Source organism: Natrix helvetica, assembly GCF_964273705.1.
Source record: "Natrix helvetica genome assembly, chromosome: 1".
Taxonomy (NCBI): domain Eukaryota; kingdom Metazoa; phylum Chordata; class Lepidosauria; order Squamata; family Natricidae; genus Natrix; species Natrix helvetica.
In genome coordinates, this window is record NC_138548.1 from 78,733,293 (window position 1) to 78,750,615 (window position 17,323).

Here is a 17,323-nt window from a genome sequence, read left to right on the forward strand (position 1 = left end):
GCCTCTGGAGCCTGAGGAAGGCGAAAAATAGCTTTTAAAAAGGCGCGCGCTGGCCAGCTCACAAGGCAGCGCCTCGCGTGCCCTGACAAATGGCTCCGCGTGCCGCTTGTGGCACGCGTGCCATAGGTTCGCCATCACTGATCTAGAGTTTGTGTTGCTATCCCCCCCCCAAATACTATCTTCCTTTCTAATTAATGCATTACAGCTATCTTATGTTTAGTTTGTGATTGAGAAGGAGACCCAGATTCTTTTCATGTACTTTACTATCAAGTATCTTCCCCGTTTCATAATTGTACTTTTCATTTTTCCTGCCAGATACAGAGTTTTACTTTCTCCCTGTTAAATTCCATTCTGTTCATTTCAGCCCATTACCTGTTCCTTTCTAGATTTCTCTGGATCTTCCATCCATTCTGTACTAGGCATCTTTAGCAGCTTTGTGTCACCCTGAATCGGCATCCCCTCAATTCCCCCATCCATTATTGATCAGAGTGTTAAACAGTACAGGGCTCGGGACACAGCCTTGTAACCATGCACTTGATGCTACCCTCCAAGCAGAAAGCATCATGAGATAGTTCTTCAAGAGCTTTGCTGAAAACATTCCCCTGATGTGCTAACCTAGCACCTCTCTCAAAGTATAGCATGTTATGTTTGCAAACAAATATGAGCTTACTTACTCTTGTTAATTTGAGTGTTCTCATCAAAGTGCTGTTTAAACTTAGGGTATATTATACATGAAATTACTGACAGGTCTGTAGTTTCCCAGGTCCTCCTTTACAAGGATGTGAATGTCATTTGCTGAGCCTTGCCAGTCTTCTAGAGTTCTGAAAGATTATTGAGAGTAAATTTGTGACCCTCTTTCATTACTCTAAGTTGCAATCTATATGACCCTGGAAAGTTGAATTTATTTAAATTAACTAAATCTTTATTTACTCTCTTCCTGTCTAACCTAAACTTCAGTTCCCCCCTTCCCTCCTGTGGCATCATACTGACCAGTTAGAGCTAAATTCCTCTTCTGGGAGAAGTGTTGCATAAAATAGGAGTTTTAAAAGTTCTGCCTTCTCACTATCACTCATTACCAATACGCTGCTTTCTCTTGGCAATGGAGCACTTTGACGTACCTTTTATTTCTAAGTAGCCCCAGCTCATTCTGAGATTTAATTTTTCTGACATTTATAAAGTCCATTCCTATAATGGAGGAAAAAATAGAGTGCTTTGTTTTATCTTTCATTATGCATTCCTCCTTTAGTTTCCTTTAGGTGTTTCTTTTGCTCTTCAGGATTTTAGAGTATTTGTTTTGTTGAAGCTAATGCTTTGCACATGCTTGCCCTCAGACGATTTGTAATCTTGTTAATTCTCCTAGGCGCTGCTTGGAGTGTCCAAGCACGGGTTAACATCAGCTTGCTGCCCAAGGACTGAGTTCGAATTCTTGTAGCTCCGCCTCTTGCTCCCCTCAGAGGCTCAGTTTTAAAAACTCAGTCGCCCTACAGGACGCAAATTGGGGAGATCCAGTCCTTGAGCAGCAGACTGGACCCTTTGGTTAGTGTAGTAGCTCCTTTTGAGTAAAATAGTTAAGTTAGTTAGCTCCTAGATAGAAGTTTGTTATTTTTCTGTATTTTTCTGTATTTTTCTTGGATTTTCTTGCATTTCGGTTTTTTTGCACTTTGAATTTGGCGCGCGAGCCAGGCTGCCTGGAGCGCGATTCGCTTCTCGCAGCGACGAGAGCAATCGCACCGGGGGGGGGTCGTTTGGCGGCTGCCAGCGAACAACGGGGGTGCAGGTAGGAGACTAGGACCCCAAGGGACAGCATTAGGCTGTTGCCTTTTCCCCCGGTGCCGCTCCAGGCGCAAAAACGCGAACGGCGACCATTTTTAGTTTAAAATTTTGGCGCGCTTTTTCTACCGGGGCTTTTAGCCTCATCGCGTTGCCTGCGCTCTCTGCAGATCGCCGCAGTAGGGGTTGAAGAGGACCATCGCAGGGTCTCCTGACTGGGTCTCTTCCCCTCCAGACCTACAAGCGGCCGCAGGGGTTCTTTTGGTCATCTAGACCATTCACCCTTGCCTTCTTCAGCGCGGATCTGCTGGCTTCCGACCTCATCTCAGCCGGAGCCATTTTCCAGCCACCACTTGCCTACAGCAGGAGGATCCCAGAGATGCAAGCCTCAGATTCTCCAGCACCTCAACCATCGGGAAGGATTCCCAACGCTATGGAGAAGCAAGTGGATCAGCAGGCTGGCCCACCAGCAGCTAAACGCACAGGACCAACCCTGCTGCTAAAGGTGAAGGGGTGGGATGCCCAGCTAAGGGGAAGGCTCCTAAAGCCAAGCAGCCTTCTAAGGCTGAGGAGAGACTAGATGCTAGGAGGCAGAGGGCCCTGGAGAAACAGTTCCAGAAGGCCTTTTCTGCCCAGCAGGCCCTTCCTCCAGCCCCTAATCCTGGGGAGGAAGGGGTTCCTGTTCCATCTACCTCCAGACAGGGGATTCCCCCCCCCCCTTCCAGGGGAAAGAGAGGAATTCGATTTTTCCCCTAATCCATCCAGGGCCTCTAGGGGTTCCCCAGGCCATTCCCTGGCATCAGATTCCCTTGATGAGGCAGACTCCCTGGCAGAGGAGGGGTCCTTCATCTATTCAATAACTGGGCCAGATACCCCTCAGGCCCACGATCTCCCCTTGCCCAAAAGCATGCAGGAGGTGGTGGCAGAGGCCATCTCTCGGGGTATCACTGATGGGATGATGCAGCTGGCATCTAAGCTTCCCTTTGCTTCTGTTAATCCCAGTAAGGGGAAACCAGCTAGGGCACAAGGTCCCCCAGCTAGGGAGGCCTCACCTGATCCCTCGGGCATCAGCGAGGTTTCGGACTCAGAGGAGGTGGAGCGTGATGCTCCAGACCTCTCTGAGGATGAAAATTCCACTCCAGAGCCTCCTCCCTCTCCGGGTCTCTTCAACTCTTCCATGTTCAGGGCTATTCTGACTAAGGCTCGGGCTGCAGGACCCCAGATGGGCCTTCCAGCCCCCAAGCCCAAACCTACCTCGGATCAGGCTTCCATGGAGACCATCGGTCCCCAGGACCCAGGGGCAGGGCTTTTCAACGAAGTTCCCCCCCCCCCCCCCTTAGACTTCGTCCCAGCCCCTCAGCTGTTCCTGGACATTATCCAACGCCAATGGACCCAGCCTGGTTCCTTGGCAAATCCCAGCGGGAACGACAAGAGGCTATTTACCATGGAAGAGCCTCTGGAGGAGCTTCTAAAGCTCCCCCAGGTCGATGACCCCATTATGTCCCTTACCTCCAATTCGGCTCTACCTGCTGAATTACTGGAGGGGCTCAAAGCAGAGGACAAAAGGGCCGAATCGTCTTCTATCAAGACGCATATGGCCACTGCCTGGGCCATGAGAGCATCTTCTGCCTCTTCCTACTTCGGGAGGGCAGCCCTCTTCTGGCTTCGCAAACTATTGGCCGGCCTACCGGCTGGGGACACTAAAATGAGGCAGAACGTAAATAAAATCATAGCAGCCATAGAATATTCTGCTGATGCTTCACTTAGCGCCACTAAGTTTTCCTCCAGGGCATTAGCCGCCAATGTGACCTCACGTCGCCTTCTGTGGCTCCGCCACTGGCAGGCAGATGTCAAGGCAAAGTGGAAGCTGGCTTCCGCTCCCTTTAAGGGTGGGAAACTTTTTGGGGAGGCCTTGGATTCCTTTCTGATTGAATCCAAGGATAAACGCAAGGTACTCCCAGCCATGACCAAGAAACCTGAACGCAAGGGCCAGCCCTTTCGGAAGGGTTCCTTTCGGGGCTCCGAGCCTTCCACCTCCTCAGGTGGTTCAGGCCGTCCCTTTCCCCAGTCACAGGAACGTCCCCAGGACAGATCTTTCTACAGGGATAGAAACAGACAACAGGGCTACCGTAAACCTTCCCGACGGGGGTTCTCCAACCGCCCCTTCAGGAAATCCAAGTGACAGCCACAGGGACCCTCCCATAGGCGGCCGTCTCCAACTCTATGCCGCCCAGTGGGAGGAGACCACGACGGACGCGTGGATTCTCAACACGATCCGTCACGGCCTGACCCTGGACTTCCTCCCCCCCCCCCAAGATCCCGGGTTCGCTGCCCCACTCCCAGGTCACCTCACAAGCTCCAACTAATGAGGGCGGAGATAGACCACCTTTTAGAGATAGCGGCCATAGAAAGGGTACCCGAGGGTCAGGAGGGCACAGGCTTCTATTCCATCCTGTTCCTAGTCCCCAAGCCATCGGGAGGGGTGCAGGCAATCTTGGACCTCAATCGACTCAACAGGCATCTAGAATACAAGCGTTTCAAGATGCAGTCCCTGCAGACCATCCTGGGTTGCATCAGGCAGAGAGACCTCCTGACTTCGATAGACCTGAAGGAGGCGTACCTGCACGTTCCGATTCACCCGGCGCATCGCAGGTTCCTGAGGTTCCAGTTTGCCAACCAGCATTTCCAGTACAGAGGCCTCCCCTTCGGACTCTCGTCAGCCCCACGCACCTTCACCAAGCTGCTGGCCGCCATCGCAGCTCACCTACGCTCAATTCCAGTGAGGCTGGAGTGCTACCTGGACGACATCTTGATCCACTCGTCATCCAGGGATCAGGCGCAACAAGACCTCAACACCACCATTCAGGTCTTGCAACGGCACGGCTTCTCGGTCAACCTGGCCAAGAGCCATCTCAACCCGACCCACAGGATCCAGCATCTCGGCACCATCATCGACTCAGAGTCCTGCAAGGTCTTCCTCACACAAGAGAGAGTGGACAGCATCAGGTCCCTCGTGAAGAGGATCCGGTCCACCAGGTCAGCAACGGTGGTTTCCCTCTCTCAACTGCTAGGGAAGCTGGTGTACTGCATTTCGGTGGTCCCGTGGGCACGCCTCCACGCGAGGGATCTCCAGTGGTTCCTGCTGCCCCTCCAGAGACGCATGGCCAGCAACTCCAAGAGGGTGTTACGTCTCCCTCCCAAGGTAATCCGTTCCCTCCAATGGTGGCAGTCGGACGCTCTCCTAAAGGGTTGCTACTTCAAGGAGCCGGAGCGCCTGGTCATCACGACAGATGCCAGCCTCTTCGGGTGGGGGGCTCACCTTCAGAACCAGGTGATCCAGGGCAGATGGTCTCCAGCGGAGCTCGCCCACAACATAAACTGGCTAGAGCTCCGGGCTGCCAGACTGGCCCTGAAGCATTTCCTCCAGCTGATCAGGGACAAGGATGTGCTGATCCTGACCGACAACATCGCCACGAAAGCATACATCAATCACCAGGGCGGCACACGATCCCTTGCTCTGATGACGGAGGCGGAATCCCTGGGTCGGTGGGCGGAACGACACCTCAGGTCTCTGCGGGCAGACCACATCTCGGGAGAGGACAACGCGACTGCAGACTGGCTCAGCAGATCCACCATCCAGAACGCGGAGTGGCGTCTTCACCCAGATCTGTTTCATCAGTTGTCTCTGCGATTCGGCCTTCCAGTTGTCGATCTCTTCGTGTCTCCGGCCAACGCCCAGCTACCCAGGTACTTCACGAGGTTCCAGTGCCCAGGGGCGGAAGGCACGGACGCTCTTCGTTCTCCCTGGCCTCCGGGTCTGCTGTACGCCTTCCCGCCCCTGCCGCTAATCCCACAGGTCATCGGGAAGATCCTGACAGAGGGAGCGGAGGTACTGCTGGTAGCTCCTCACTGGCCGAGGAGATCCTGGTTTGCCGACCTGGTCAGTCTCTCAGTGTCTCGTCCCTGGCGCATTCCTCAGGACCGCGTCTCCCTCAGCCAAGGGGCCATCCATCACCCGGAACCCCAGTGGCTGAAACTTGCCGTGTGGCACTTGAAGGGGAGATCCTGAGGCTCAGCGCATACTCGGAGAAGGTGATCTGCACCATCCAGGCATCCAAACGTCCATCAACGATCAGAATCTATGAAGCTACCTGGTCGGCCTTCTCTCGCTGGTGCCTTCATCACCAGATCTCTGCCACTTCTGCCACCGTTCCCCAAGTGCTGGACTTTTTGCAGGACAGCCTTGACAGGGGCCTGGCACCAAACACTCTCAAACGCCAGACTGCCACCTTGGCCTCCATCCTGTCTACTGAGTCGCACCTGTCCCTCAGCAAACATCCGCAGGTGCGCAATTTCCTCAAAGGAGCCACCAATCTGGCTCCTCCTACCATCCACAGGTATCCCACCTGGGACTTGTCCGTGGTGCTACGTTCTCTGTCCGGGCCACCATTTGAACCCCTTCGGACAGTTGGACTACGCCACCTGACCCTCAAGACGACGTTCCTCATTGCCATCACTTCGGCACGCCGGATCTCTGAACTGGCGGCCTTGTCAGTCAGAGAGGACCTTTGCGTCATCCACTCCGACAGAGTGATATTACGTCTCGACCCGGCATTCGTACCAAAGATCAACAGCGTTTTCCACCGTTCGCAGGAAGTGATCCTCCCGGACTTCTGTCCGCATCCCAAGCACTCCAAGGAATGTGAGTGGCATAAGCTGGACGTCCGCCGTGCCCTGCGGATCTACATGAAAAGAACAGCTCCTTTCCGCAAGTCGGAGGCCCTCTTTGTGTCGTTTCAACCTGCCACCATGGGCAAGAAGGTCACCTCCGCTACAGTAGGACGCTGGATAAAGGCGTGCATCCAGCTGGCCTACGAACATCAGGGCAGGCCGGCGCCTCCTCGTATCACTGCACACTCAACAAGAAGTGCTGCCACATCGGCCGCATGGGCCACTCAAGCATCCATCGAGGACATCTGCCGGGCTGCTACGTGGTCAGGCCCGTCACCGTTTGTCAAGCACTATAGACTGGACACTTTTGCCTCGGCTGAGGCAGCCTTTGGGAGAAGAATTTTGCAGAGGGTTGCGACTAGCCCCGCGCCCGTGAACAGTTCTTCCCTCCCTGGGGGATCATAGCTTTGGCATGTCCCGTGCTTGGACACTCCAAGCAGCGCCTAGGAGAATGACCGTTGTCTTACCTGAATGGTCTTTCTCTAGGTGCTGCGGGAGTGTCCAACCCCACCCTATCAGGGGTCGCGGGGTAATTTCTTCATTGGACTGGACTATGGCATTGACAGTTCCTTTGGATACTCCTTCGTTTTTAAAACTGAGCCTCTGAGGGGAGCAAGAGGCGGAGCTACAAGAATTCGAACTCAGTCCTTGGGCAGCAAGCTGATGTTAACCCGTGCTTGGACACTCCCGCAGCGCCTAGAGAAAGACCATTCAGGTAAGACAACGGTCAATTTCAATATCTGTCCATTATTGTAGAATTGTAATACCATATGTTAAATCCAGATCTTCTGGAATTAAATATGGCTTCCTTTTTCCTAAGTTTCTATTCAGTTTTAATATGACCTTCCATTAGAAAATGTGTGATCTAAATAGAAGTATAAGATTCATAAATTGAACTAAATCACTGTGACATTTCCCTTAATACTATTTAATTTAGTTCTTTAGTTCAGCAGGCAGAATTATTCCCATTATGTTCTGTGAATCATGTGGCTCACCTTTGCCAGGACCAGAGTTGGTGATCGCAAGTTTCCTGTGTTGAACAACATCATTGGGTTTAAAGGTCCAAAGGGTGCTGCCCATCTCCATGTTACAACGATGTATCCCTCTGCTGAGCTCAGCTGCTCATTGCTCTGAAGAGTCCATTGTGCTATTGCAATAGAGGTAGTCCACAGTTGAGCCCAAACTTTCTGTTGCTAAGTGAGACAGATGTTGAGTGAGTTTTGCCCCACTATAAGATCTTTCTTGCAGCAGTTGTTAAGTGAATCATTGCAGCTGTTAAATGAATAACACAGTTGTAAAATGAATCTGATTTCCCCTTTGATTTTGCTTGGTGGCAAAAGGTGTTCACATGATCCTGGGGCATTGCGGCCCTCCTAAATATGAATCAGTTGCCAAGCACCCGGGTATTGATCACGTGACCATGGGGATGTTGTAGTGGTTGTACATGTGAAAATGGTCATGTTTCTTTTTTTCAGTGTAGTTGGAAATTTACTAATAAGCCAAGGACTACCTATAGCAGTGATGGCGAACCTATGGCACGCGTGCCACAAGTGGTACATGGAGCCATTTGTCAGGGCACGAGAGGTGCTGCCCTGTTAGCTGGCCAGCGCGCATGCGCGCGCTGGCCAGCTGAGTTCACCTTTTTAAAAGCTATTTTTCACCTTCTCCAGGCTCCAGAGGCTTTATAGGAGCCTGGGGAGGGCGAAAAGAGCCCCCCCCCCGAAGGCTTCAGGGACCGTCCCTGAAGCCTTTGGAATGTTTAAAACCACCCTCCGAGCAAAGGGTCGTTTTAAGCGTTCCGAAGGCTTCAGGGACCGTCCGGAGGCTTCCCTAACGCCTTCGGAGCGCTTAAAACCACCCTCCGAGCAGACCGGAAGTGACTTCCGGGTTGCTTGGAGGGTCGTTTTAAGCGTTCTGAAGGCTTCAGGGACCGTCCGAGGCTTCCCTGATGCCTTCGGAGCGCTTAAAACGACCCTCCGAGCAACCCAGAAGTCACTTCCGGTTTGCTCGGAGGGTGGCTTTAAGCGTTCCGAAGGCTTCAGGGATCGTCCGAGGCTTCCCTGATGCCTTTGGAGCGCTTAAAACCACTCTCCAAGCAACCCGGAAGTCACTTCCGGTTTGCTCGGAAGTGGTTTTAAGCGCTCCGAAGGCTTCAGGGACGGTCCCTGAAGCCTCCGGGGGATCGGGGGAGGCTCTTTTCGCCCTCCCCAGGCTCCTATAAAGCCCCTGGAGTCTGGGGAGGGCGAAAAAAGCATGTAAAAATGGGGGGGTGTCACGCGTTGTGCGCGCATGCGCACTGGGGGGGTCGCGCGTTGCATTATGGGTGCGGCACGCCCGCACTCAACCCCCCTGCGCTCCCCCCACTTGTGGCACGCGAGCCAAAAAAGGTTCGCCATCACTGACGTATAGCATGAAAGGCATCAAAAATGGTGATAATTAATTCTGAAATTATTGTTTCCTCTAATTATTACAGAGGATCATCATTTCATTATGAAACCTCAAATGCAACCCAGCTTAATAATGCTGCTAAAGTATCAAACATTGAGCAAAGTTGGCTGAAGTCTTCAGTGGATACCTGCACTGAGCAATAGCACTTAGACTTATATACCACTTTACAGTGCTTTACAGCCCTCTCTAAGCGGTTTGCAGAATTAGCTTATTGCCCCCAACAATTTGGGTCCTCACTTTACCCACCTGGAAAGGATGAAAGGCTGCGTCAACCTTGAGTCTGGTGAGATTTGAACTGCCAAATTGCAGGCAGGCAGCAGAAGTAGCCTGCAGTGCTGCATTCTAACCACTGCGCCACCATGGCTTATATTAACTCAGCAGTTAATATATGTAATGTATTTTCAAAGTAAAATGTGCATTGTCCAGAGTTGCAGAGTTGAACAGTCTTACAAAGAAAGAGGGATAAATTGTGATTATGGAGATATTCCCCTAATCCTGTTTCTCATACAAAGACTATAAGATACTTTCAACTCTAATTGTAAGAAATTAGATTTGGTATGCTTTTTCTTTTGGCCTAATAAGCCTTCTTTCTCTAGTTCCCCAAAAATTGCAGCTTCAAAGATAGCCATTTCCTTAAAAATCTTATATTTTGTAGAGTCCTTTTGGTGTAGTGGTTAAGATGCTGTCCTAGAATCTAGGAGTCTCTGAATTCTACAATTGCCTTATGGTGTGATAAAAATCTAATAATAAAAAATAATAGTTTAAGCAGTAGATAATTTACCTTCCAACGGTAGTGCAGTTATTCAGCATTTCTGTCATCCATACTCTTCAAGCAGAGTATTCTCCTACCAGATTTGTGGTTTTGGTTTCCAGCCAATTAGTGGTAGGGTTTTCCCCTCTCTTATATGTCTATAGGTACAGGGCTGCATTCTATGATTCCCTTTTAGGTTTCTGTTTCTAAATATGTCTTTTCTAACTTTTAGGATTCATGCACAGTAATACCTCTATCTTTAACTGAGTCAGTATTCATCATATTTAGCATTCATCATATTATAAAGCAATCTTTCTGTTCATTCTATTTGATTATTTTTCTTACTCTGTTAATTACCGTAGATGAAAAGAACATCAGTTCTTAGGTACATTTTGCCAAATCAGAAGCATTTTGAGGATGGATCTAATTTAAATCATTTTTCAAGAAGGCTCAGCTTCATGATTTAAATCACAGTTTATTTACTATGCAAAATCCTATATTAATTTCTAAAAGTTCTTCCTTATGGTTTGATACAAATCTGCATAATTATTCTTCAGTATCCAGAGGCAGTTTCATTTTTAGAAGTACAAGTTTATAGAACAACTATATGTTTTTTTTCCAGATTAAGTTATATTTTTTTAAAAAATGGAACAATGAATTGAGTTATCTAAAAAGCAGATATATACTTTAAAAATGATTATGAGTTGAACCAAATTCTAATTATTTTTAAGTTAATTATTTTGAATATTTAAAATATATTTTCTATTTAATATTTTCTAATGATGTACTGGAACAACTATCACTGATTTTTAAATTATAGCACATTACATTTTAGAGAGCATTTCAGTCACTTTAAAGTATTTATCTGCCCTGCTCTTGTTTCAAATGATTATTTATTCAAAAAAAAAATCATTTATAAGCTGCTAAATAAAATTAGAAACTTTCAGGCATATTTGGGAGAAGGCAGTGAGTTATCAGCCAATCACTCTTTTTGTATAGAAAAATATTCTGATTTTTTTCTCTCTTAGCATTTCAAATTTGTGAGTTCTATTTAAATACGTTGAGTTTTAGCAATTTAAGCACTGTATATGAACTAAAAGGTTGATTGATGACCTTGCCAGTAAAATCACGTATCACATTTTTCTCATTGACTCATATAGCTCAAAGAAAATGAATGGCACATTGGATCATCCTGACCAACCAGACCTAGATGCTATCAAGATGTTTGTGGGCCAAGTCCCACGGAGTTGGTCTGAAAAAGACTTGCGAGATCTATTTGAACAGTATGGTGCTGTCTATGAAATTAATGTCCTGCGAGACAGAAGCCAAACCCCTCCTCAGAGCAAAGGTGAGAGGTTTTCTTCTTTCTTTTTAGAAAGGCAGCACTTGGCTGCACTTTGGGTCACATAGAGAACCAAATGACTTAATGATTGGCATCATGTGTACTGTAGTTTAAATTAGGTTTTATCCAATTGTTTCCATTATTTATACCAACACGTAGAGGCAACTACTTGTGTCATTCATTACTATATTTATTAGTAATAGTAAATAGTTAATAGTAAATTGAACTTTTTAGTATTGTTATTCACAATGATACGTGCTAATTACATTTTATAAATAGTGTCCATTTAATATCCAGTGAAAATCTACAAAAGTGGTTTCATAGTATACACAAGACTCTTATAAGACCGAAAATTGTTCTGACCCCCAGTCCAGTTTATAAACTACTAATTTATTAGGAGGACAAGGACATTATTAAAGTATGTGAGTCATAAATGAAATGTGTAGGCAGTTTTATTTCCAGAGCAGATGAGTTTTTATTGGACCAATTATACTATAAATTACAGTTTGGTGGTCTTGCGTAGTAGAATGATAGAATCTGTGTCACTTCAGATGGTGGGGAGAGGATGTTGGATAAAGTTAATATTGGTAATATTAAAAATATAGTAAGGCATCTTGCTGTGATTTTTATTTGCAGGACATTTGGGTTTTCCCCCCGCACAAAATCAGAAGAAATAATTATATAGTTTGTACCAACTCATTGTGAAGCATAAATTAACAAGACCTAATAAACATATAACATTTTAAATATGCTGTCTGATCTAGAAAGAATTCATCTGCAAACAAGTTTATTCTCCCATCCCCTGAAGCAGCATTATCAGTAGGATATTAAAACTGCTGTAGCATAAGAAACTGCATAGAACAGAGTGAGTTAATAAAGATCCCCTTCCTCCAATAAAATTGGCCACTTTGTGTAGGGCATCTCTGGATCTAACCTAGATTGTTTAAACATCATCTATAATTAGGTAGTTGTATCATAGATTCCACCAAAACAGCTTTCAGTCTTATAAAAAAATATGTATGGTCATGTGAAGGCTGCACCTGGAATATATGGCATTTAAATGTGTATTACGTTTCAAAAAAGTTCAGAATTAGGTTTCTAGAAATACTTGACTTAGATAATTAACTGATGTAGTAATTTAGGCTTGAAGTGTTTTTTTAGTATGTATTACATAATGTGTTTATTTCATAGGGTGCTGTTTTGTTACATTTTATACCCGTAAAGCTGCACTAGAAGCACAGAATGCTCTTCATAACATGAAGATCCTCCCAGGGGTATGACAAATTATATTATTTCTTGTTAATTTACTCTATCAGCAAATCCTAACGGGAAATACTACATTTTCTGTAGTAGGTTATGTGAAATCCTTTGTCCTACTCGTTATTTATGACTTATTTTGTATCCATTTAAATTCAGAACGATATTTTTACAAATAGAATTATAAGTTCCTAACTATAAAATGTTTCAAATAAATATATTTTGTTATTTTGGGTATGAGTGATGCTTCGTAGGATATGCTCAAGACTTTGAATTCAACATTTTTCAAGCTTGAAATGTCCCATTTCAGTTACTAAATAGTTTCAAGCCCTCCTAGAAGTGATTTAAGCACAAATAAGGCTAATTCATATTCAAAATACTTCATAAATGGACAGAAGAGGCTATTCTAAGCTCAAAATGATTGTTTCATACTGGAAACATTTTGAATTTGTTTTGCATATTCCCAACAGCTTATTTTGAAAAATGTAATGTTCCTCCACTACTTTCTTATCACAGATGCACCATCCCATTCAAATGAAGCCAGCTGACAGTGAAAAGAATAATGGTGAGTGTATGTAAAAGATTGTTTGGCCTTGATATCTTCTATTACATTGTTGTGGCAACATTCATTGCATTATATGCCAAAATTGCAACTTATGGATGCTTAAAAAAAATTAAAGGCTCACATCCCACCAATGCCATCTATGAAATAAACATCCTCTCAGTTTCATGATATTCTGTTGAAAATCAGAATAAGAAATCCAGACATTTAAATTTCATATTCAAAAGAAGGCAGCTTCAAGTTTAAATAATTTTGATAATGTTGAAATAGATTGTTTGAAACTCAAAATGTATGCTTCCACTTCATTGCTTTTTGCACACAGCTCTTCTACTAAACTGTGAGAAAATAGATTTTTTGACTCTTGCTGCAGACCAGGGGTGTCAAATTCGCATCGTCACATGACATCATGACTTTTTCCCCCTTCACTAAAACATGGATGGGCATGGCCAGCGTGTGACGCATCTGACCCGCGGGCCGCGAATTTGATATCCCTGATCTAGACTGAAGATTCTAGATTTGTAGTGGCAAGGTAAAGAAAGTATTCTTTACACTGCCACTTATAATAATGTACATTTTGGGGCAACTTACTGGTAAATTTTGCTGGATTGTTCTATGAAATCAAGGAAACTTACCCAATCACGTAAATAGTCAAGCCACAACTTTTGTTGTTCTTCTTCTCTTAGCAGTGGAAGATAGAAAACTATTCATTGGGATGATCTCAAAGAAGTGCAATGAAAATGATATCAGAGTGATGTTTTCCTCTTTTGGTCAAATTGAAGAATGCAGAATTCTACGGGGTCCTGATGGTTTAAGCCGAGGTACACACAGACCTTTTTGCAACTGATGACTTCCTCTTCAGACCTCTCTTCCTCCTCCTCGTCTCTCCCCAACCCTCGTCTTCCCCCATCTGCATACACATACATACCCCTCATGTTTCTTTGTTCAGGAGATAGCTTGGTATACTGCTACTTAATTTTAATTGTATTCCCTTCTCAGGTTGTGCTTTTGTGACTTTTACCACAAGAGCAATGGCACAAACAGCAATCAAAACAATGCATCAAGCACAGACCATGGAGGTAAAAAAATATATCAATTTTGAGAGACTTTTATGTTTGTAACTCAGTATTGCTAATTGTATTCTAAGGACAAGTTAAAGTGTTTTAATTTTTAAAGCCTAAACCATTTAGAGCCTACTATCTGATGATTGAGTTTTATTGACACACATTAAAGTCAACAAAATTACACCCTTAAAAATACCTTCACTTGAGATTCTTTTCATGTTTAGCTTCCAAGCTGTAGAATGCACTTGGCCTCTCTCTTTGCAGCATTGCCAAATGAGTTAATACTTTCCTTCTCAGCCAGATATTTTAGTTTATATTTAAAAATATCTTAAAATCTTTGTGGAAACACTTAAATCTTTATATATTCAACTATTTTTGAGTTTTTAAGGTGTTTTTTTTAATTGTATTGATACCATTTATGGGTATCCAAATCATAATAGATAAACAATTGGTTTAAGATTTGCAATTACTATGCTAACATCCCTTAGTTTGTACGCCCTGTATGGCATATATATACCAACACTTCTCTCCAGTTGTATGCAAAATAGGAAAGATATATAATATATGATACATGAATCTGCATTGGAATTCTGGAATGTGACAGGTTGCTTTAAAAAGACAGTTTCTGAATGTGTGTTCTTTTTAAAGCAATTATTTAAAGAATGTAAATTGTTAGGATTTTGGAAAGGTGACAAAAGCTACAGCTGTTTGAATTGTATTGCAGGGATGCTCTTCTCCCATCGTAGTGAAGTTTGCAGATACTCAGAAGGATAAAGAACAGAAACGAATCGCACAACAACTCCAGCAACAGATGCAACAGATTAGCGCTGCCTCTGTTTGGGGAAACTTGGCTGGACTGAACACACTTGGACCCCAGTACTTGGCAGTGAGTGTGCTTGACAGCTTCTGTTCAGAATTATTTTCTAAATGGTTTAACACACATTTCTTGTTTGCAAGGCTTGTCTTTCTGAGACTCTGTTATAAGCTCAAAAATTGGTAGTGGTAGTTGTGGTAAGTACAGACGATTGAAATGTTTTTTAGCATTGAAGCCATGTCATATGTTAGGATTTCTATTGATGCAAAAGAATGTGGGGCGTGAGGACTTAATGGACTGTATTGTACAACTTTATATAGCGGAGTTTCGGGCTTTGAGGACCAGTGCTGAGGGGGAAGGGAGGCAAGTGGCAGGCAAGCACAGGTGTCCACCACTTGTGCAAATGGAGCATGCATGCATGCACACGCCCCCCATTTTGGGCGGCCCAGTTTTAAAACATCACACAATGTGCCAAGGATTGGGTGGAGAATACATAGGGAACGAAGGTTTATTTTTCCTTTTACTACAGTGTCGATATACGATACTCTTATCAACTTGTACAGCATCCTGCCATATATACATATATGAAGACATTACTGTTGCCTGTGGATTTGCATTTACAAATCCACAGGCAAACAATTCCCTTATTTTTATTTACTTTGCTTCCTCCCAGAATACATTTATGGTATCTGAATAGAGAGGAGTAGGCAGATAGTATTTCATGAGTGTTAGACAACTTTGTAGCCAACATATTTGTGGCACACTAGCCATGAATAAAGGAAGAATATTTCACCTGGAATTGCATGAGAAATTGGATTGTTCCTTTTTTAATAGCATCCTTCTTTTTTGGGATCATTGCTGCTTTGTGTGTATTGGTGATATGTGTGGTCAGTAAGAATTGTGCTGGTAACGGCATTCTGGCTGTGGTGTAGTGCAGTGTCTCCGAGAAATGGAGCCAGCCCTCATTCTCACTCTTGTTCTGTTTTTGGTGTAATGTCTAGCTTTATTTACAGCTCCTTCAGCAGACAGCAGCTGCTTCCTCTGGGAATTTGAACACACTGGGCAACCTTCACCCAATGGGAGGTAAGTTTCTTTCTCTTCTTTCCGTTTGGCATCTGACAAACAGGGTCAGTAGCAAAGTGAAACTGATTGGTGTGCTGTGATATCTTAATGTTATTGAAGACAGATCTTGGGTGTCTGTATAAGAGTTTGGGCACAGATGGTATCAATCACAAGTTTTTAACTTGAATATGAATATGCAGTAGCTGATCTTTTCAAAAATGTAAGCACCTTCTCTTTAAAATTTGCTATATTCTTATTTTGTGGGAACAGGTGCCCAACTGACCTTACTACTGTGTTTCCCCGAAAATACGACTTGTCCTGAAACTAAAGCCTTGCCACATATTTCGGGTGAGCAAAAATATTGCCCCCCCCCCAAAAAAATAAGCCCCCTAGACAATCCCCCCCCCTCTGGCCAGGCAGAGCACCGCTCGCCGACCTAGCGGTATCCCGAAGGCGCCAAGCGGGAACGAGGTGGGGGGCAAAGGTACTCGTGTTGCTTGGTGCTTTTGGGGTACCGCTAGGTTGGTCAGCAGCACTGTGCCCAGCTGAAGAGGGGGGGTTGCCAGGCAGCTGCTCTCTTGCGAGCAGGCTCCCAAAGAGCCGAACACAGACTCGGGGTCAAATGGCTGTGTTGCGCTGTCACAGCAGCCATGAGGTAACCACCTTGTGAGCAGCCGCCCAGCAACCCCCCTTTCCAGCCGGGCACAATGAGTCAATGGGGCTCTGCATGGCTGGAGAGGGGGGTTGCGTGAGCGGCTTTTCCGCTCCCCGCTCGCATGACTTGCAGGCTCACGATGCCATTGGTTAACTCTCCAGTACCTGCAGAGCCAGGGCATCTCCACTGTTGGCACCATCCGCCGCTTGGGGTTTTTTTTTTTTTTTTTGGCGGCTTGCAAAGCACAGAGGATGCCGCTCTGGGAGTATGCTCTATGGTTGTGGGCTGCAGAGCGTACAACCATAGAGCGTACTCCCAGAGCGGCATCCGTCCTCCGTTGCAGTTTCCAAAGCACAGAAGTAGGATACCGCTCTGGGAGTACGCTCTATGGTTGTATGCTACCAAAGAGCGTACTTCCAGAGCGGCATTCATCCTCTGTGGTTTGAAAGCCGCAAAAAAAAACCAAGCGGCGGGTGGCACCAGCAGCAACCCCCCTCTCCAGCCATGCAGAGCCCCATTCACTCACCTAGGGGCGTTCCGAAGGCGCCAAGCCACGGGAGGCGGAGGGCGGCGAACAGGTGCTCGCGTTGCTTGGTGCCTTCCGGGTACTGCTAGGTCGGTCAGTGGCACTGTGGTCGGCTGGAAAGGGGCTTGCCAGGCGGCTGCTCGCAAGCATAGTGACCTCATGGCTGCTGTGTTGCTGCTGCGACAGCGCAACACAGCCATTTGACCCTGAGCCTGTGCCCGGCTCTTCGGGAGCCCAGTTGCAAGGGAGCAGCTGCCCGGCAACCCAAAAATAATAAGCCCTCCCCTTTAATAAGCCGAAGGCCATATTTCGTGGGTCAAAAAAATATAAGACCCTGTCGTGTT

At 45.9% G+C, this 17,323-nt stretch overlaps 1 protein-coding gene across 21 annotated transcripts in view; it reads left to right on the forward strand.

Annotated features, from left to right (window-relative positions):
• Positions 1 to 17,323, forward strand: part of CELF1 (CUGBP Elav-like family member 1) — a 52,514-nt gene that overhangs the window by 21,224 nt on the left and 13,967 nt on the right. For 11 of the 21 annotated variants that reach the window (XM_081935035.1, XM_081935042.1, XM_081935025.1 and 8 more), the window contains 7 exons: positions 10,861 to 11,048; positions 12,234 to 12,316; positions 12,816 to 12,864; positions 13,545 to 13,679; positions 13,858 to 13,937; positions 14,647 to 14,808; positions 15,738 to 15,819. In XM_081935035.1, the coding sequence (XP_081791161.1) occupies positions 10,871 to 11,048; positions 12,234 to 12,316; positions 12,816 to 12,864; positions 13,545 to 13,679; positions 13,858 to 13,937; positions 14,647 to 14,808; positions 15,738 to 15,819 (769 nt within the window). In that variant the 5' untranslated portion in view covers positions 10,861 to 10,870. The remainder of the gene's footprint in view (positions 1 to 10,860; positions 11,049 to 12,233; positions 12,317 to 12,815; positions 12,865 to 13,544; positions 13,680 to 13,857; positions 13,938 to 14,646; positions 14,809 to 15,737; positions 15,820 to 17,323) is intronic. The other 10 variants (XM_081935028.1, XM_081935029.1, XM_081935038.1 and 7 more) reach the window with 3 other exon arrangements.